This window comes from Scyliorhinus torazame, chromosome 2 (genome assembly GCF_047496885.1).
Source record: "Scyliorhinus torazame isolate Kashiwa2021f chromosome 2, sScyTor2.1, whole genome shotgun sequence".
Classification (NCBI taxonomy): Eukaryota; Metazoa; Chordata; class Chondrichthyes; order Carcharhiniformes; family Scyliorhinidae; genus Scyliorhinus; species Scyliorhinus torazame.
In genome coordinates, this window is record NC_092708.1 from 328,241,452 (window position 1) to 328,264,038 (window position 22,587).

Sequence of the window (22,587 nt, forward strand, 5' to 3'; positions counted from 1 at the left end):
GGAGCATTGTTAGAACAAGCTAACAGGCAATTCACCACCTGAATCTCTATAGTTTTGGATCCTTGTCATCTGCTGCTGATGTTGATCCTGTTATCTGGTATGAAAGTCCAGTCTTTTTATTTCCAATTAAGGGGCAATTAAGCGTGGCCAATCCACCTAACCAGCACATCTTTTGGGTTGTGGGGGTGAAACCCACATAGACACGGGGAGAATGTGCAAATTCCACACGGACAGTGACCCCTGGCCGGGATTCGAACCCAGTTCCGCAGCACCATAGTCCTAGTGCTAACCACTGCGCCACAGTGCTGCCTTGAAAGTCCAGTCTTGAGAGGAAACAACACATCTAGAAGTTATTTATTCTCAACAAGGTGGTGGCAGTGTGGAGGGATGAATTTAAAAGAATGAAGGGGCCATTTGTAAGTGCTGTTTCCAGGAAACTTGCGTAACAGAAGGTTTAAGAAAATTCCACTCATCGACAACAACATTCTTTAATCCATTAATTTATACAGTTGTTTAAAAAAATTAACTATCCACTCATCAATGACAACATTCTTTAATCCATTAATTTATACAGTTGTTAAAGAAATAAACTAAGTTTGAATTGTATCCTGTTTCATTGTATAAGACTCTTCAATCTTATATGATAAGATTGTATAAGATCTTATCATTATACAATGATAATGCATTGTATATCATTATACAATGATATAATGTATAATGATATCATTATACTTTATATATAACACAGGAGATGGGCTGTGAGGTCGGGGTGGATGGGCACTGAACACCATTGCCGCAGCTGGAGAGGCTGCCATGCAGCTGCGCATTCTGCTGACAGCCCACTATGAACGTAGGACCAAGGGTTGTATCGGTGGCCCCCAGGCCACCCCTCTAGGTGCCCTCTGGCCCCAGCCGACCCATCAGTTGTATTGTGCCCATACAATGCAAAACCAAAAATCTTTACCCCCAAAGTTCAACTTGAGTAACTCACCGCAGTACGAGATCCCTCCCTGAGGGAGTGTTTTGATTAAAACCCAATCTGTGCCGTAGCGTTCAGACAATTTGTTACCTATTCCAATGTTATTAAGCTTTGGATTTATCAGATAAAATCTATTTCGACTTGTGTCACTGACCATGAGTCTGAAAGTTGGAGCAAAATTTCAACGGCTCTTCTGACTCATCCCGTCATCCAGGAGTAGGCCCAACTCTGGCACAATTCCTCCTCCTTCCTGATGCACAATCAATTGGGCAGTGGGCAGCACGGTAGCATGGTGGTTAGCACAATTGCTTCACAGCTCCAGGGTCCCTGGTTCGATTCCCGGCTTGGGTCACTGTCTGTGCGGAGCCTGCACGTCCTCCCCGTGTGTGCGTGGGTTTCCTCCGGGTGCTCCGGTTTCCTCCCACAGTCCAGAGATGTGCAGGTTTAGGTGGATTGGCCGTGATAAATTGCCCTTTAGTGTCCAAAATTGCCCTTAGAGTTGGGTCGGGTTACTGGGTTATGGGGATAGGGTGGAGGTGTGGGTGTGGGTAGGGTGCTCTTTCCAAGAGCCGGTGCAGACTCGATGGGCCGAATGGCCTCCTTCTGCACTGTAAATTCTATGATCCTATGAATTGTACAAAGACTAAAGTTGGGTACAACTGTGGCTTTATTACTGTCAAATGCGTGGCCTCCTGCTGCAGCTGGCGAAATGGCAGGGCACTGGAGGTCATGCATATTTATACAGTTCTCAGTAGGCGGAGCCAGCCGGCAGGAGCTACCGGCGAACCTGTAGTGTAGGTCCTACCTTACATCTCCTATTACAGTGGTTCACCACATTCACCCCCTGTTAAAATGAGTCCGGTGGGGGTGAAGTGAAACCATATACAATTAGTGCAATTATGTACAATGGTAGGGAAAGACAAGTCCATGTTGACAGTCCGGAGTCCGTCAAAAGTTCAGCCAGTCTGGTGCTTTGGTGCTTCGTTGCGAGCGGCGTAACGGTGGCGGCGAAGTCGGTGGTGGAGGTGGCACCGATGGCGGTGGTGGCGGTGCTGATGCTGGCCAGTCATCGGGGAACTCCGGGAGCGTGCAGAAGTCTTCTTCGTCCTCTTGTGTGGAAAAGGGGAGGGGGGGGGGTGCTCTGGTGGGATCAATATTGGCGGCGAGGTGGGGGGGGGGGGGGGGTGCATTTGTGGAGGGGTGTGTTGGGGTGGAACCTGACGGTGCCAGGTCCCTGAGTGAGACAGTATCTTGGCAGCCGTCGGGGAACTCAACGTAAGCATATTGAGAGTTGGCGTGGAGCAGGTGAACCCTGTCCACCAAGGGGTCCGCCTTGTGGAGTCTGACGTGCCTACGGAGAAGGACCTGTCCTGGAGCAGCGAGCGAAGTCGGGAGCGACACCCCGGATGTGGACTTCCTGGGGAAGGTAAAAACAAGTTCATGGGGTGTGTTATTAGTGGCGGTGCACAATAGTGACCGGATGGAGTGTAGAGCGTCAGGGAGGACCTCCTGCCAGTGAGAGGCTGGGAGGTTCCTGGACCGTAGGGCCAGCTGGACGACCCTCCAAACCGTCCCATTCTACTTGCCCATTTCCCCCAGAGATTATAGCTGGTCGTCCTGCTGGAGGCTATACCCCTGCTGAGCAGGAACTGACACAGCTCATCGCTCATGAATGAGAATCCCCTGTCACTATGGATGTAGGCGGGGAAACCGAACAAAGCGAAGATGGTGCTGAGGGCCTTGGTAACGGTGGCAGATGTCATATCGGGGCATGGGATGGCTAAGGGGAATCTGGAATACCCATCGACCACACTGAGAATGTACGTGTTACGGTCGGTGGAGGGGAGGGGCCCTTTGAAATCCACGCTGAGGCGTTCAAAGGGGCGGGAAGCCTTCACCAGGCGCGCACGGTCTGGCCGGTAGAAGTGCGGCTTGCACTCCACACTGACCTGGCAGTCCCTGGTGACTGTCCTTACTTCCTCGACGGAGTAGGGCAGATTGCGAGCTTTGACCAGATGGTACAATCGAGTGACCCCTGGGTGACAAAGGCTGTCGTGTAGTGCCCGGAGTTGGTCCACTTGTGCGCTGGCACATGTACCTCGGGAGAGGGCGTCTGGGGGCTCGTTGAGTTTACCGGGGCGATACAAAATCTCGTAATTATAGGTGGAGAGCTCGATTCTCCACCGCAAGATTTTATCATTTTTGATCTTGCCCCGCTGTGTGTTATTGAACATGAAGGCTACCGACCGTTGGTCCGTAAGGAGAGTGAATCTCTTACCGCCAGGTAATGTCTCCAATGCCGCACAGCTTCAACGATAGCTTGGGCCTCCTTTTCGACGGATGAGTGTCGAATTTCAGAGGCATGAAGGTTGCGGGAAAAGAATGCCACGGGTCTGCCTGCCTGGTTTAGAGTGGCGGCAAGGGCGACGTCTGAAGTGTCGCTTTCTACTTGAAAAGGCAGTGACTCGTCCACTGCGCGCATCCCAGCCTTGGCGATGTCTGCTCAGATGCGGACGAAAGCGTGATGTGCCTCGGCCGCGAGGGGCAATTGGGTGGACTGGATCAGTGGGTGGGCCTTGTCCGCATAGTTTGGGACCCACTGAGCGTAGTATGAAAAGAACCCCATGCAGCGTTTGATGGCCTTGGGGCAGTGGGGGAGGGGAAGTTCCATGAGGGGGCACATACGGTCGGGGTCGGGCCCGAGAAGTCCGTTTTGAACTACATAGCCGAAAATGGCTAACCAGGTCGTGCTGAACACACACTTCTCTTTGTTGTAGGTCAGGTTGAGAAGAGTGGCAGTGCGGTCTTATCGAATTTATTGAGGTTGGCATCGTGGTCCTGCTGGTCATGGCCGCAGATGGTGACATTATCTAAGTACGGAAAGGTGGCCCGCAAACCGTACTGGTCGACCATTCGGTCCACCTCTCGTTGGAAGACCGAGACCCCATTTGTGACACCGAAAGGGACCCTGAGGAAGTGGTCCGCCTCAAAGGCAGTGTATGGCCGGTCCGACCTCTGGATGGGGAGCTGGTGGTAGGCGGATTTCAGGTCAATTGTTGAGGTGACCCGGTACTGCGCAATCTGATTGACCATATCAGATATGCGTGGGAGGGGGCACGCGTCGAGCTGCGTGTACCAATTGATGGTCTGGCTGTAGTCCACGACCATCCTGTGTTTCTCCCCCGTTTTAACCACGATCACTTGGGCTCTCCAGGGCCTGTTGCTGGCCTCGATAATACCCTCCTTAAGCAGCCGCTGGACTTCGGACCTGATGAAGGTCTTGTCCTGGGTGCTGTACCGTCTGCTCCTAGTGGCAACGGGCTTGCAATCTGCAGTTAGATTGGCAAAAAGGGAGGGGAGATCGACCTTGAGGGTTGCGAGGCCGCAAACGGTAAGGGCCCGCCGAATTTGAGAGTGAGGCTCTGGAGGTTGCACTGGAAGTCCAGGCCCAACAGGAGTGCAGTGCAGAGATTAGGAAGGACATAGAGGCGGAAGTTACTAAATTCTACGCCCTGGACCGTGAGGGTGACTGTACAAAGACCTCGGATTGGGACTGAGTGGGATCCGGAGGCTAGGGAGATCCTTTGATTGGCAGGGTGGACCGCGAGGGAGCAGCGCCTTACTGTATCTGGGTGAATGAAGCTTTCGGTGCTCCCGGAGTCCAGCAGGCACGAGGTCGCGTGGCCGTTGATTTTAACCGTCGTCGAAGTGGTGGCCAGGTTGTGCGGGCGAGATTGGTCCAGTGTCATCGAAGCGAGCTGCGGGTAGCCATCGGAGGCTTCGGGTGGCGAGCATGTGCGGTTCTGATGTCGGGATGTCCGGGGACCCTGTGGGGAACAAGATGGCGGCGCCCATGGTGCGCACATTGCGGGGTCGGGACAAGATGGCGGCACCCACGGTGCGCACATCGCAGGGTCGGGACAAGATGGCGGCACCCATGGGGTGCACGTGGCCGAAGGGGGACAAGATGGCGGCGCCCATTGGTAGCACATGGACCTGGGAGGAGAAGATGGTGGCTCCCATTGTGCGTTTGGCGTGGGGGAGGGGGCGATAGTGGGCGCGATCGCAGCGACTGCGCGGGCCTGGACAAAGCCGCGAAGTGGCCCTTTTTTACTGCAGGCTTTACAAACTGCAGTGTGGGCCGGGCAGTGTTGGCGGGGGTGCTTCTGCTGACCGCAGAAGTAGCAGCAGGGACCCCCGGGGTGCGCGGATCGGCGTGCGCCGCAGGCGTATTGTGAAGGCAGGGCCCCGGCTGAGGAGGTCATCGGCGGGGTCCAGGAGGGGTAGGAAGGGGTAGAAGGGTGGGCAGCGCGGCAGGAGAGGTACAATTGTACGTTACGGGATGCGACCGTCATGGAGAGTGCCAAGGTTTTCGTCTCCGCTAGATCAAGCGTGGCCCCTTCCAGCAATCATTCTCGGATGCGGTCCGACGCAATCCCCGTCACGAAGGCATCGCGCATGAGGAAATTCGCGTGTTCAGCGTCCGTGACGGCCTGACAGTCACAGTCCTGGACGAGTGGAATTAGGGCCCGCCAGAAGTCTTCGATGGACTCACTAGGTAGTTGCGAGCGGGTGGCAATTGCTGCTTTGCCTAGCGAAGAGCGTGTTCGCCTTCTGCGCGTAGTGTTCTTTGAGGAGTTCCATTGCTTTTATGTAAGTCGTGGCGTCTTGGATCAAGGGGAACATACTGGAGCTCAGTCTGGAGTACAGGACGTTTATCTTCTGAGCCTCCGTTGGCGCGGGGTGCGCCGCGTTGATGTAAGCCTCGAAACATGCTAGCCAGTGAGTAAAGTCTTTCCTGGCGTCGGGCGAGTGAGGATCCAGCTGCAGGCGATCGGGCTTAATTCGGATATCCATTCTGTGGAAAATCTGACTGTAATAAATTGATGCACGATCAATTGCACAAAGACTAAAGTTGGGTACAACTGTGGCTTTATTACAGTCCGATGCGTGGCCTCCTGCTGCAGCTGGCGAAATGGCAGGGCACTGGAGGTCATACATATTGATACAGTTCTCCGTGGGCGGAGCCAGTCGGCAGGAGCTACCGGCGAACCTGTCGTGCAGGTCCTACCTTACATCTCCTATTACAGTGGTACACCACACTACCCCTCACATGTTTTGTGTTTGTCTTCACATACTGTTGATCTCATACATAATTAAATGATTACAAGAGCTTCATAAGTTTTCAATGGTCACTTAAGTCTTATTGCAGACTTGAAATAGACTGAACTTGTACCTTCATGCACCGATTACATTTTGTGACAACTAAAGAATAAAAAACATGAACTGGATTCTCCGTTCCTGAGACTAAGTGTTGACGCCGGGGCAGGATTCGTGGAGTTCCACGACAGCAACGCTGCCGCCAAACCTGAACCGATTCCGCTACTATTGAGGGGCAAGCACCAGCGCCATATGGAACACAATTGATTCCAATGAAAAACGGTGCGGGATTCACCGGGTCCGTGATTGACTCTCGAGAGGCTGACAAGCTGCAGTCGCATCTACACATTACACTCCCCGCACACACTCATCCCAGCCAATAAGATGACACTGGTTGTGCTGGAGTGCGGCCATACAACTGATGGGTGGGCTGGGGCCAGAGGGCACCTAGGGGGTGGCCTGGGGGGGGCGGGGGGGGGGGGGGGGGAGAACACCTATACGACCCTTTGTCCTAAGTTGTGGGCTGTCAGCAGAATGCACAGCTGCATGGTTGCCTCTCTGGCTGCGGCAATGGTGTTCAGTGCCCATCCATCTTGATTCCACAGCCCATCTCCTAGTCACTCCCTGCTACTCCCCCGGTTCCTGGCAGAAGCCCCCCGGCCAGTGGCACAACTGTCAGCAAACTGTGCCGATGTTGGCCATTTTTCGTACCCGTCTCTCCCTCAGCAGCGCCGGTTTCATGATTTCTAAAAGCGCAAGTTAACTGCGACGTCGGGGACTCGGCCCATCGGATGCGGAGACTCACAGAGGCCCCAGAGAATACCGGGTTAGGCCCGCTAATATGCAAACTGTGTTTACTGTACATGTGTTCGGGACCACACTGAAGCCACTGTTGAGATGATGGAGAATTGTGATTTGCCATCAAATCGCCGCGGTTTCGGCTTCGGAACCTATTCTCTGCCCAATCGCGTTTCCTGATTTTTGGCATCAGCCAACGGAGAATCCCGCCCCATATCTTATTATTTTGGCTTTCATAGTATAAAACACAGCTGAAATATTTGAAAGGGACTGCTGATGTTTATATTTTGGAAGCATTAGATCATTGCTGCTTTGCACTATCCATAAAATGTCAGTAAAGAGAGTGGACTGCAGCATCATGTTTCTGATTCACCTACCGTTATGATCAAGCAAAATTGTCAGGTGTCGACTCTAATCTGGCTACCTTATAGAATGGAACTTTAAAAAAAACACTTACTAACACTGGTGTTTGTTTTTTAGAATCAGCTCTCTCAAGCTTTGAATGGGTTATCAGAGAAGGCAAACGACGCCAAAGAGTTCTTGGCACTGCTGAGGAATATGGTGCAGCAAGTCCAGGTATTCATTTTATGCTTTGAATTTATATTTGATTTGATAGCAATTAAATACACCTTTTTAGTGTGGTTAAATGCCCTTCAGTGTGGATTACATTTTTATCAATTCATTTCATGCCCACTTGAATTATATTTTAATCAAAATTGACTGACTGTTTCTAATGTGCTGTGAGATGTAAATACAGGACATTTGCATTTGTTTCAGTACAGTGTGAATTGTAATCTGTAAAAACTAGCCGATTCCTGGTTAGATGATAATGGACAGAAGAAGCTCAAAATTTTGATGAACCCCAAGAATAAAATGCATTCTTGGTGCACTCACTGACTTCCTATTCCCTTGTTTGAAACCGGTTGGGCGGAGAGCTTTTCTCCTGAAGAAACTCTTCTGCCTTGGCTGCTGAACCATGATTTATAGTATTTATCATACTTCTGGAAATCATTTCCAATAATGCTAAAAACCCTATTAAAGATGCTCAAAACCAGACTGTTTTCCTATGGTGGGTCTGGATTTTCATGGAGTTATGGAGACGCCGTGGAGGGTTTCAAATGGCTGCCGGGACCCAGATCAGCAAGTCTCGCTCCCATTCTCAGTCTTTCCGCTATCGACAGCTCTGTGAAAGGGAATGGGGTGTAAATTGCATACACGGCAGTTATGATTCAGCCTGGCTATTTAAAGAGGGGCAAAACAGAAGTTGTGATATTTTTAACCCTCAAAACCTCCAGAACGGTTGCACTATTTGGTGCTGGAGATGGGAACAGATCTGAAGACAGGGGTAAAGGATTCAAAGCTTTATATAGAGCTGTGTGAAATAACAGATGCAAAGCTGAACTTCCCTTGGAGATAGAGACTGATGTTTGCTCTCGGGCAAAATTTGCCATTGACGTGGATCCTGTTACTCTTTTGGCTCTGAGACTCCACATTTGTAGACTTCGTGTACTCCCTTACCCTGGAAAAGGGGACATTGGTGACTGTTGCTATGCACCTGTAGACAACTGACTGAGATGCTGCAGGGGCGTGCGGTAGAACCCTCGAAGGATCCAGTTGCAGAAAAGGTGAAGACCACGGTGACTTTGCTATTGGTAGGGCATATGCACCAGTTCAAGGCACAAGGTCTATCTCCAACATGGCACAGATTTCTCTTACAATATTCCAAGACATCCTAAGCCTTCGCATACACTGCCTCTCGTTCATATCCAGAAAGCTGAACTTGTTCCTGTAGAACCTACATTCAGGGTAATGCTGTTCCCTTCCTACTTGCTGTACTGTCTCCAGCACTGGCCTAGGAGGGCACATATGCAATTTGCATGGTCCTCTCCCCCACTCCATGAATCACTCTCCCACCCCCCTTTTTGGACCATCTCCTTTGTACTTTTTTCTTTTCTGCACACACTCAATAAAGACAAGTTTAATGACATTGACCCCTGCATCCAGGTATGACCCATGCCTATTTAGGAATGTGCTTCATGAATGCTTGGATATACAAGCGTGTCATGTTCATTTGGTTATTCTTTACGATGGGAAAATAAGTGCCAATTCTCTCCCATTTGATGTCTCATTCACCAGAAGTGCTCACCACTGCTGTTTTGCCTGCCAGGCTCTCTCGGTAATGGCAGGAGAGTTCCTTTTACCCACTGAATAGTGCTCCTCTCCAGCTTTCAACCTCTTGCACCAGGATGTCCTGGCCCCGGATCCGACCTGGGTACATTTAATCTATGAGGCAAACACATGACACTCCTCTACGACATTCTGCCATCGTGGTTGTCTGCTATATCTTCCTGGAGGTTCCATCATATGAACTCCTGTGTTCAATACAGCCTTTCCATCCAATGCTGGAAAATCCAGGGTAATCTTGTACTGTTGGTGACCCTCTTTGGGTGTACTATGCTTGTGTGTGAGCATAACATGCAAACCAGCATTTGACAGAACATGAAGGACCTGCATGTGGAGTGCTGTGACCAGCCCCTCAGTTTCAATGCTCATTTCACTTGCTGCACAGTGTTGTGATCTGCCGCCGCTGCAAAGAAGCAGACATTTACATTTATGGTGCAACATTGGCAACATCTGTCATTGGAGAAATATTAGAGTCCATTATAAAGGATGTAATAGCAGAGCCTTCCCACGCTGTGCGCCCTCCTCCCAAATGCCGGAGGCCCCGCGGCCCGTGTCAGATACCCCCTGACATGCATCACCCCGCAGCCCTCGCTGGATGGCACGGCCCCTGTCAGGTGGCCTCACCACCAGACGCCCCACCCCACCCCAAAATCCCACCCTCCACGGCACCTGTCGGGCGGCCCTTCCCCAACCCATGTGCCCCCGGACATGCCCACCCACATCCCATGCCTTACGATCGCCCCCACACATTGGGAGGTCCTATGGTCGTGCTGGACACTGTCCCCACCCAATGCCCCGCAGGCCCTTTGGATGATCCTCGTCCCACGCATCCCCTGCCTGGTGGTACTCAGCAGCCAGTGACAGATCAACACCCCCCCCCCCACCCCCCCAAGCTCCCCATGACCCATGCCAGACAACCTCCACACTCTGCCGCTGGATGGCCCCCACTCCCTCCTTGAATGAGGTTAAGGTGCCTCATCCTCCTCTGACCTAGCCATTGCAACACTCCAAGCATGAGTAGAGTGATGGAGTGCTGGTCTTTACGCATATCTGGCAGCAACTGCGTGTTCTGCTGGACCTGTCTATCCAAGACAGACCTCCCACCAACCACCCCAGACAAGCACTCACATGCTGGAGCCACAACAGTCAGAATTTGGATGGACTCCTCCACTTTTCGCTCAAGTCTACACATCTCCTCGGTCACCTCTGCCAGATGCTCCCCTGCCTGTCTCTGCCCTTTCAGACGGTCTCTTTATCGTTAAATCCAGAACCGTGTCATCTGCATGGGGCAAGCATGGGCCTGATCTTCAGTCATACCCCTAAGTGTCAGAGATGTCATCTGTCATGTCCTCTTGTCAGCTTTGGACACGTGTCAGTGATGCGCTCACCAAATTGTGACTCCCAAACCTAATCTAGAATGTGCACCCACCAAGATGAATGTTTCTGTGCTGGTGGAGGGTGCAAGGGAGGTCAGGATTCATATGTCCAGGATAAACTCCATCAGTTTTCGCACTCTCCTGCGTGTTTTCTCCGATAGACCGAATAATGAGTGTTATCCCAATGGATGCAGATCCACTTTGTGAAGCCTGACTCTGATAGCCCCTGCGCCCTCCCCAGTCAGTGTTTGACACTGTCCTGCAACTGGTACAAGATTCACAACAGGAAATGGTTCCTATGCAATCTGTTCCGTCTGCTGCTGAGGCCTGCAAACCAAACTCCTGCTTGGCAATGTGCACTTGTGCATTTAAACTGCTCGTTTCCCTTTGAGTGTCACTTTGCATGACTGTGCCGTGCCACTTGTCCTTGCAGAGAGAAGCAGATCATTCATCCTTTTCCTGCGCTGGATCTAGTTTCTACCTGTACCCATAGCTGTTCTGTAAGGCTGCCACCTTAGTCCAGGCAACCGTAGTCAGACAAGAGGATCTCTTGCTGCCATCCATGGGGAATGGGACCTCCCCGCCATTCCCAGACTGCCTGAGGGGAATCTGCAGTACGGCATTGCTGAACCATGGGAACACTCATTGTCTGCTCTGGTTATCACCCTGGCAGCAAGAGTTGGTTTCCTGAGAGGGGGGGGGAGGCGGAGGAAGGGGGGGGGGGGGGTGCAAGATCAAAGCTCTCTCTAGCTTTTTCGCTCGCTCTCTCTCTGTACAGGGTGAGGAGGTCAGAAGAGTCGGGGCTGGAATGCTTTTTGAAACAAAATCTTCGACTAAGTGCCGGTGCACTGAGACAGACCTTTCGCCCAGCCCGCCTCCACATCTGGCACTTTTTGCCCGGCACGAATCCTAGAGAAACCAACTTTCTCAGATCAAATATCTCAACCTCTGGGGAACTCTTGTGTCAGGTTTGAGGAGCCAGTAATCATACCAAACTCCAGACCAGAGAGTGAAAATTTGGGCCCATGTGGGATTTTTAAAAAAATTAATAAATTTTGAGTACCCAATTATTTTTTCCAATTAAGGGGCAATTTAGTGTGGCCAATCTACCTATCCTGCACATCTTTGGGTTGTGGGGGTGAAACCCACGCAGACACGGGGAGAATGTGCAATCTCCACATGGACAGTGACCCAGGGCCGCAATTCGAACCCAGGTCCTCAGCGCCGTAGGCAGCAATGCTAACCACCGTGCTGCCGGGCCCACGTGAGATTAAGATGGAAACAAAAGTTTCACATGCTTCAAAATAGGTTTTTAAGAATCAATCATGAGAGATAGGATGAACTGTCACATAGAAGGCATGGCCTGGTCAGGGATAGTTAGAATGGATTTGTTAAAGGAAGATTTTGCGTCACAAATTTGATTGAATTCTTTGTGAAAGTGACAAGAAGGGTTGATGAAGGTAGTGTAGTGGATGTGGCATACATGGATTTTAACAAAGTCCCACATGGCAGATTAGTCAAGAATGCGAAAGCCCATGGGATACAGGGCAATGTGGCAAAATGGATAAAAAGTTGACTTAGTAACAAGAAACAAAGGGTGATGGCTGCCCTTGCAATTGGAAAGTTGTTTCAATGGTGTTCCACAAAGTTCGGTGCTGGGACCCTTACTGTTTGTGTTTAATATTAACAATTTGGACGTTAACATGTGGAGTACGATTGGGAAATTTGCAGACGACACCAAGATATGCAGAGTGGTGGACAGTGTAAAGGATAGCTATAATCTCCAAAATGATATTGATGGGTTGGTGGAGTGGGTGATTAAATGGCAGATGGAATTTAACAGCGAGAAGTGTGAGTTCATGCATTTAAGGAGATCAGGCATGAAGTGAGAAATCTTGGCGTACAAGTACACAGGTCCCTAAAGGCAGCAGTTCAAGTAGACAATGTTGTAAAGAAAGCATATTGTATGCTCTCCTTCATTGGCAGAGGTATAGAATATAAAAGTAAGGATATAATATTGAATTGTATAAAACAAATCGTGAGACGACCACTGGAGTATTGTGTGCAGTTCTGGCCCCTACATTACAGGAAGGACGTTATTGCTCTGGAGAGAATGCAGAGGAGGTGTACAAATGTTGCCAGGGCTAGAAAAGTGTAGCTACAAGGAGAGAATGGATAGGTTGGGGTTATTTTCCCATATAAATAAAGCTGGCCAGTTTGGGACCAGCAGGAAGGAGTGTGCAGCAAGGGAAGTTGCTGCTCCTGTTATATAGAATATATGTAATTGTAAATAAATGTTATTACTTTGTATCTGTTATAACCTGCCTACTTACCATTGGCTGGGGACAATTGACAATCCCATAATCCTGTGGGAGTACGAGCTTCCCCAATGAGGGGGGCAGAGAAACCATTAGTAAACTCCTAGTATAAATAAAGCTGGCCAGTTTGGAACCAGCAGGAAGGAGTGTGCAGCAAGGGAAGTTGCTGATTCTGTTATATAGAATATATGTTATTGCAAATAAATGTTATTACTTTGTATCCTTAAAACTCGTGTTGGATTCTTCGTGGCCCTCACAAAACTGGCGACGAAGGTTAATGTGAATAACTTGTCTACACTGCTGAAGCCACCTCCCTGGATTTTTGTTGGATACAGGTTGGAAGTTGTTTTCTATTATACCATGCCTCTGTACGGACGTTTGGATGTTTTTGATGCTGCGCTGGAAAGCTGGAACCAGTACACACAACGGATGCGTTACTATTTCCGGGCAAACAATATCACCGAAAACGAGCGCCAGGTGGTCATATTGCTCACCGCCTGCGGCCCGCATACGTTTGGGGTGATTAGGAGCCTTACGTACCCAGCTGCGCCGGACACCAAAACGTTTGATGAACTTGTGAATATAGTGGGGCAATATTTTAACCCAACCCCGTCCACGATAGTCAGCGTTACCAGTTTAATACCGCTGCGAGGACCCCTGGAGAATCCCTTGCCGATTTTCTATCCAGGCTACGCAGGATTGCGGAGTACGGTGACTATGGTGAGACCTTGTCAGAAATGTTACACGACCGTTTGGTTTGCGGCCACCCAGAGAAAGTTGTTAGCTGAACAAACATTGACTTTTCAACAGGCCATTCAAATAGTATTGTCCCGAGAGAGCGCAGAACGAGGAGTGCAGGAGCTACAGGGAATGGAAGTGCATGCCTTGGGGCGCAACCCCTTACATATGAAAACGTCCCCCCGCACTCCTGCGGTACCTTGGGCGAGGCAACGTCCGGGCCGACACCAGTGGCCATCGGACATTCCTCCCCGAAGGGAGCCTTCTCCTGAACCAATGGATGAGGAGCCATGTCCGTGTCAGACTTGTGGGTGCCGTCCCCGTCGCGGGCGGCGGTCCTGGGGGCACCAGAGGCGCCGTCGTTCCGACCGAAACTGTGACCAGCCCACGGGCCGTAACTGGGACCAGCCCACGGGCCGTACCTTCCATGTGGATGAACCTGCGGTGACTACTCCTGAGGACGTGGAGACGGAGGACGACTGCCTGCAGTTGCATTGTGTGGCAGCTCCACGTGTGGCCCCCATTAAGGTGACAGTACGGGTCAATGGCCACCCGCTTGAGATGGAGTTGGACACTGGCGCAGCGGTCTCCGTGATCGCCCAGAGGACATCCGACCGCATCAAGCAGGGTATACAGACCCTTACATTAACCGACTCACAGGCCAGGTTGGCCACCTACACGGGGGAACCACTGGACATTGCGGGAACTACAATGACCCCTGTTATTTATGGACGCCAGGATGGGCGTTTCCCACTTATCGTGGTGCGCGGCCATGGGCCCAGCCTGTTGGGTCGGGACTGGTTGCGCCATTTGCGGTTGCAATGGCAGCACATCCTCCAATCAGTTTCTGAAGGGTTGACTGAGGTGCTAGGACGATACCCAGATGTATTCCAGCCTGGTTTGGGGAAAATAAAAGGGGCCGTAGCCCGTATCCAAGTCGAACCAGGTACCACGCCGCGCTATTTCCGGGGGCGCCCGGTGCCTTAAGCCTTGCTCGAGAAGGTAGAAGGGGAGCTCACTCGTTTGGAGAGTTTGGGTATTATCAGGCCCGTCCGTTTTGCTGACTGGGCAGCACCAATTGTACCTGTAATGAAGCCAGATGCCACAGTTCGCTTGTGTGGCGACTATAAACTTACAGTGAATGCGGCTTCCCGACTCGACCAATACCCAATGCCTCGCTTAGAGGATCTCTACGCGAAGCTTGCAGGTGGACTCTCGTTCACAAAATTAGATATGAGTCACGCCTACCTGCAGTTGGAGCTGGACCCTGCCTCCCGACCATATGTAACGATTAATACACACCGGGGCCTGTATGAATATACACGGTTGCCCTTTGGAGTATCCTCTGCCTGCGCAATTTTTCAACGTGTTATGGAGGGCATTTTGAGAGGTTTACCACGTGTTGCTGTCTACGTAGAAGACTTTTGATTACAGGGACGTCGGAACAGGAACATTTGAAAGGAGGCTGTCCTGAGACGCCTTGCGGAGGCTGGAGTCCGTTTACGTCGCACAAAGTGCATATTTCAGGCAAAGGATGTAGTCTACCTAGGTTATCGGGTGGACCACGAAGGTTTGCACCCCGTCGCAGAGAAGGTGCGTGCAATTCAACAGGCCCCCGCCCCGACTGACACTTCGCATCTTCGTTCTTTTCTCGGTCTCGTAAACTATTATGGGAAGTTCCTCCCCAATCTGGCAACTACGCTGGCCCCTTTGCTCCTTCTGCTAAAGAAAAATCACACCTGGATTTGGGGTCAGCCGCAAGAAACCGCTTTCCGGCGGGTAAAGCAACAATTGTCGTCGTCTGGGTTACTAACCCACTATGATCCTGGAAAGCCTTTGCTCGTCACATGTGATGCATCCCCGTATGGTATTGGGGCCGTCCTGTCCCACAAGATGGAGAACGGGGCCGAGCGACCGATAGCTTTCGCCTCCCGCACATTGACTGCAGTGGAGAAAAAGTACACGCAGATCGAGAAGGAGGGCCTGGCAGTGGTTTTTGCGGTGAAACGCTTCCACCGGTATGTGTATGGCCGCCATTTCACTATCGTGACTGATCATAAGCCTCTGCTGGGACTTTTCAGAGAGGATAAGCCAATACCGCCCATTGCTTCCGCACGGATCCAGCGCTGGGCTTTGTTGCTTGCTGCATACGAGTATTCTCTGGAGCACAAACCAGGTATGCAGATAGCAAATGCCGACGCACTGAGCCGATTGCCTTTATCGACCGGCCCCATGTCGACCCCCACGACCGGTGAGGTGGTTGCAACCCTAAATTTTATGGACACCTTGCCTGTCACGGCATCACAGATCCGTGAGTGGACCCAGTCCTGTCAAAGGTTCGGCACATAGTCCTGTATGGTGGGCAGCATAGACAGCTCCCAAGCGAGTTGCAGGCGTTTTCCTCCAAGCTGTCAGAATTCAGCGTGGAAGACGGCATCCTCTTGTGGGGGACGCGTGTGATTGTCCTGGAAAAAGGCCAGGAGCTAATACTAACAGACTTACACAATGGGCATCCAGGTGTGACCAAAATGAAAATGTTGGCCCAGAGTTATGTCTGGTGGCCAGGCCTCGACACTGGCATTGAGAAGGTGGCCCAAAACGGTTCCATTTGCCAGGAGCATCAGAAGCTTCCGCCGGCCGCGCCCCTACATTACTGGGAATGACCAGGGCGGCCTTGGGCGCACTTACATGCAGATTTCGCAGGCCCTTTTCAAGGATCCATGTTCCTTCTATTAATTGACACCCAGTCTAAATGGCTGGAGGTGCATAAGATGCAGGGGACAATGTCCTGCGCAACAATTGAAAAGATGCGTTTGTCGTTAAGTACGCATGGCCTCCCCGAGGTGCTGGTCACGGATAACGGCACTCCATTCACGAGTGAGGAGTTTGCGAGGTTCACGAAGATGAACGGCATACGCCATATCCGCACTGCCCCTTACCACCCGGCTTCAAATGGGTTGGCAGAGCGCGCAGTGCAGACATTCAAAAGAGGCCTAAAGAAGCAGTCTTCCGGATCAATGGACATGAGACTGGCTCGCTTTTTGTTTACGTATAGGACCACCCCCCATGCGGTGACTGGGGTAGCTCCCGCAGAACTCCTAATGGGCTGGAGACTTCGCACCCGCCTTAGTATGGTTTTCCCAGACATTGGCGCAAAAGTACGCCGCACACAAGAACGGCAGGGACAGGGATTTTCTCGGCATCGGCCGATTCGACAGTTTGCGCCTGGTGACCCAATGTTCATTCGGAATTTTGCTGGTGGTGCCCAGTGGGTTCCTGGTGTCATCTTTCCCCTAACGGGCCCTATATCTTACCAGGTGCAAGCCCAGGGTCGTCTCCAGCGCAAACATGTAGACCACGTTCGGTCCAGAAGACTATCCCCTCAAAAGATTGGCCGCCCCCGGAGCTCATTTCTACAGCCGCAGAGACAAGGGAAGGTAGTCCTCACAATCTTCCACTGGTGCCTCACTCGAAGCCTGCGCAGGTCGTTACAGAACCGAATGGAGATAGAGACGCTGACATGACGGAGGCAGCAGACTCTGACTCCGAGATGGAGACACAGGATGCATCAGAGGGGGAATCCTCGGGCCCACGGGCCATGGATGTACAACCGTTGCGCTGTTCATCACGGAAGCGCCGGTCTCCGTCTCGTTACACGCTGCCTGATCCAGCGCCGCGTGCAAATGGTGTCCGGCCTGCGGCAAAACGAGTCCGACGCCCTCCTTCGCCAGGGTCTTCGGTGGATTCCTTGGACTTTGGGGGGGGGGAGGGATGTTATAACCTGCCTGCTTACCATTGGCTGGGGACTAATGACTATCCCACAATCCTGTGGGAGTATGAGCTTCTCCAATGAGGGGGGCAGAGAAACCATTAGTAAACTCCATGTATAAATAAAGCTGGCCAGTTTGGAACCAGCAGGAAGAAGTGTGCAGCAAGGGAAGTTGCTGCTCCTGTTATATAGAATATATGTTATTGTAAATAAATGTTATTACTTTGTATCCTTAAAACTCGTGCTGGATTCTTCGTGGCCCTCACAAAAGATGGCAAATGCTGACAATCTCGCTTTCATTACTTCTGTAAAATCTGAGAATATGATTTGGGATGGATGGGGGTATGTTCACTTGTGGACTAGTGAAGGGTGTCTGCTTGTTCTAATTTTGTTATGAATTCATATACCGGTAAACCTCTGTTACACGTTTTGTGTCTACATTTGCCTGGCTCTGTCGGTATGCTATTTCTCTTGTATGCAGGAAAACAGTGTTGAGTTTGAAGCTTGTCTTGTTGCCCAATGTGATGCCCTCATTGAAGCTTTGAACAGAAGGAAGGGACAGTTGCTTTCCCGGGTGACCAAAGAACATGAACACAAAATTAAGGTTGGTTCACCATTGTTTTTCTGCATTGTTCCCAACCAAGTGCAATATAGCAAACAAAATAGTGTGAATATCATATTGCATCATTGCACTTTGTGACCCATTTACTTTCTGACCTCCACTTGGTGCTGCCATCAGAATTGACAGATATATAACGTTTTGCTGCATTTGAACAAAGAACAAAGAAAAGTACAGCACAGGAACAGGCCCTTCTGCCCTCCAAGCCTGAACCGACTATGCTGCCCGTCTAAACTAAAATCTTCTACAAATCCTGGGTCCGTATCCCTCTATTCCCATCCTATTCATGTATTTGTCAAGAAGCCCCTTAAATGTCACTATCGTCTCTGCTTCCACCACCTCATCCGGCAGCGAGTTCCAGCACCCACTACCCTCTGTGTAAAAAAACACTTGCCTCGTACATCTCCTCTAAGCCTTGCCCCTTGCACCTTAAACCTATGCCCCCTAATAATTGACCCCTCTATCCTGGGAAAATGTCTCTGACTATCCACTCTGTCTGTGCCACTCATAATTTTGTAGTCCTCTATCAGGTCGCCCCTCAACTTCCTTCGTTCCAGTGAGAACAAACCGAGTTTATTCAACCTCTCCTCATAGCTAATGCCCTCTATACCAGGCAACATCCTGGTAAATCTCTTCTGCACCCTCCCCAAAGCCTCCACATCCTTCTGGTAGTGTGGTGACCAGAATTGAACACTATACTCCAAGTGTGGCCTAACTAAGGGTTTATACAGCTGCAACATGCAACATACAGATGCAACATTTGGGTACCTCAAATGCTTTCTGTGGGCTTTTACTCTGCAACTTGTGGTAACGAGAGAGCCAAAATAGTGGGCCACCTCTACAGGGATACTGGGAACCGTAAACAAGGCCAGCAATGTCTCTCCTCAAGCAATCAGATTGACAAATCCTTACTGAGACATGCAGGGATAGAAATTTGTTTTGGACGGTTGTGCAAAATTGCCTGCTGTTTGCAGTGTCTGAAATTTAATTGCATTATCTGCACATAAGCTGCCAATTCAATATTGCCTGTTGCACCACTGCCCAAAATGAATTTCCACCCTGCCGTGTCTAAACCAGGAAGTGCAAATTCTAATATTTAATTTAATTCCAAGTCTCTCAGAAATGAGAAGAAAGATGAGATTAAGAGACAGAGAAGAGAAAAAGTTTTAAATGATCTTTGCAATCTCCAACAATAATTAAAATCTGAAGGAATATTAGATTCTGCATTTTTTTTTAAAGTTAATTTTCAGCAGTGAGGTTACCTGGCAGTAATTAAGACATCTCCCACTGTTAAAGATTCATCTTGCAATGGAGTGATTAAGCATTAACTTTTTGTACCCTGTTTAGTAGACAAGCATTGCAACTTTACACCCTTCCATCTCTTTCAGTGCCATGTCTTTCAGCTGTTAAAGCAAAAGGTTTGGAGGAGCAGGGAATTTCTGTTCAAGTGGATGTAATTTTCAAATTTCACATGCCCATGCTATAAGTCACTGAAATTCTGGTAGCAGTACTACGACGTGCATTGATGTATTGGAATTACTAATGAAGTTAGTAAAGTGTAGAAGTACCCTAATTGGAACCCTTGCTTCACTTTGTCATGTTTGTATTGTTGAAATAGTGATTAATATCTGAATTTACTTCTGATTTCACCATGGCTAAAGTTAAGATATTGTTTGTGTACTATAGTTAATTTCTGCCAGGAAGCTGTAACTATCGAGCAGTAAATTCTCAAACAATGAATTTCTTTCATTAAAGTACCTATTCTCTTCATAATGCATTTTTCTTTTTTTTGTTAACCAGAGCAGAATCTTTATCTCTAATGTTCTGACTTAACAGTAGCTGATGTTTTTATGGTGCAATTACACATAAAAAGAAATGCACATGGAGATTTTTCATTTTTCCACTCTTTTAATTGCATGCCTTGATGTTTATTTTTAAATCTTGTTCACCGATTACTCTCTTTAAAAACTGCAGCTTCTAATTTATTAGGTACATGGTTGAGGTATTGATATTTTTTATGACTATATGAGCCATCAACATAAAGACACTTTTTCGTTCTAATTTACTGTGATCTTTCCGCTTAACCATGTTTTACTGTTTTCATATTGGATATTTTAAAAAATGGTGGTGGTGGTTTAAGACATGCCTATATACCATTTGGTTCGCAGCTGGTCTCAGCTTTAGTGGTGTGGATACATTACAGTCGCCTGTCCGCATCGCTCACTCAGAAGCTAATTCAAAACTAGGACAGAGATTGATAAAATGGGCATGGCATTCTATGGTGCTAGAAATGGAGAGGTGGTGGTAATGTCACTGGACTAATAATTCAGAGAGGACATGGGTTCAACTGATGGAATTTAAATTCAATTAATAAATATGGAATTTAAAGCTAGTCTCAGGAATAATCATGACAACTATCAATTGTTGTAAAAATCCATCTGGTTCACTAATGTCCTTTGGGAGGGAAATATGCCATCCTTACTTGATATGGGTACATATGAATGACTCTTAAATGCTTTCTGAAATGTTCAAGGGTTGGGCAACAAATGCTGGCCTTACCAGTGATGCCCACACCTCATTTAAAAAAGAAAAAATACATCCAGATAATCTCTCCTGACCACTAATTAAACTTGGCCTCACATGAGGGAAAGTTTATAATTCGGGGGCGAGGAAGTAGCCATTGGAGGAAATGAGCAGAAGTTGAGAATGCAAAGACTTTGAGGCATAGAGTAGATGTTGAGGACTGGGAAGAACATGTAGATAAATTAAACATCTACAGCCTTTTTCCCCTGACAGCAGATATGTAGCGATTTATAAAGCTCCACAAGATTGGCGAGTTAAACTTCTGGTCTAACATTTGTTCCAATGTCAATTCCAGTTAATACAGTCACCACAATTTTTAATGTAGTCTGCAGACATTTAGAAAGTACATTGTGTGCTGCTACTGTTTTCATCTGCCAACTCAAAAGTTAAAACAAAATAGTCATATTGTATTTGATCAGCAACCAGTCTCTCCCTGTCATGATATCCACATCAGCATATCATGGTGCAATCACACACACACTGATGGACAGGTAATTGGACCAACCAACACACACACAACATCGCAGCCAATCACCAGTGAGAGCACACGCACTATAAAACAGGGAACACCACAGTTCCTACCGTCGTATATTCCACACGGTGAAATGCTGTCCATCTTTAAACAAGGTTTCCAAATGATTTATTTCAAAAGTCACAGGTAATTGATTTTTTATACTTTTATTTCCACAGATTGATGCCGTTTTTCCCCCACGGGGTGATCATGTTTGTGATATCTTTCCTAGAAGTATAAATAGAAATATAGAAACATATAAATAGAAATCTGCAGACCTGTCACACATTGGCTGTGCTTGACAGAACCTGACCTAGTTTGTGGCAAATGTGAATTGGTTACGAATCGTCATTCTTACAAAATCTGGAGGAAATTGCAAAGTTTGTTCTGTTATTTCTTTTGCTTTAAGATTTAAAGATAAATAAAAATTACTTGTGCAATTGAATGACAATCTCCCAACTAAAGAGAATCTAACCATCTCCCCATGACATTCAGTGGCATTACCATCACTGAATCTCCCACTTTCAACTTGCTGGGGGTTACCATTGACCAGCAACTCATCTGGACCGGCTATATAAATACTGTGGCTACTAGAGCAGGTCAGAGGTTAGGAATTCTGTGCTGAGGGGGCAGCACGGTGGCACAGTGGGTTAGCCCTGCTGCCTCACGGTGCTGAGGTCCCTGTTTGTTCCCGGCTCTGGGTCCTGTCCGTGTGGAGTTTGCACATTCTCCCCGTCTTTGTGTGGGTTTCGCCCCCACAACCCAAAAATGTGCAGGGTAGGTGAATTGGCCACACTAAATTGCCCCTTAATTGGTAAAAAATGAATTGGGTACTCTAAATTAAAAAAAAAAAAGGAATTCTGTGGTAAGTAACTCGTGTCCCAACTCCCCAACACCTGCCACCATATACAAGGCACAAGTCAGGATTGCATTGAAATACTCTTCACTTGCCTGGATGAGTGCAGCTCTAACAACACTACAGAAGTTTGATGCCATCCAGGACAAAGTAGCTCACTTGATCAGCACCCCATCTGCCTCTATGAACATTTACAGCCTTCACCATCAGTGCACAGTGGCAGCAGTGTGTGCCATATACAAGTTGTACTGAAGCAACTCACCAAGGCCTCTTTGACAACATCTTCAAAATCAATGTTGTCTACCAACCAGAAGGACCAAGGCAACAGATGCATGGGAACACCACCTGCAGGTTTCCCTCCAAGCCACTCACCATCCTGACTTGAAAATATACAGAATCGTAAAATCATTTGGCCCATCAAATCTGTACCGACCCTCTGAAAGAGCATCCTACCCAGTCCCCCTTAACCTCACCTAACCCACTGGACACTTGTGGGGTAGTTTAGCATGGCCAATCCACCTAACCTGCACAACTGTAGGAGTGAATTGGAGCACCCGGAGGAAACGCATACAGACACTGAGAGAATATGCAAATTCCACACAGACAGTCAGCCAAGGCCGGAATTGAACCCGAGTCCCTGGCACTGTGAAGCAGCAGTGCTAACGTGCCGTTCCTTCACTGTCACTGGGTCAAAAT

At 49.0% G+C, this 22,587-nt stretch overlaps 1 protein-coding gene across 3 annotated transcripts in view; it reads left to right on the forward strand.

The window, feature by feature from the left end:
* trim9 (tripartite motif containing 9) overlaps nucleotides 1-22,587 on the forward strand; it is a 148,411-nt gene that overhangs the window by 63,530 nt on the left and 62,294 nt on the right. For all 3 annotated transcript variants that reach the window (XM_072489773.1, XM_072489774.1, XM_072489772.1), the window contains exons 2-3: nucleotides 7,418-7,513; nucleotides 17,804-17,926. In XM_072489773.1, coding sequence (XP_072345874.1) covers nucleotides 7,418-7,513; nucleotides 17,804-17,926 — 219 coding nt within the window. The remainder of the gene's footprint in view (nucleotides 1-7,417; nucleotides 7,514-17,803; nucleotides 17,927-22,587) is intronic.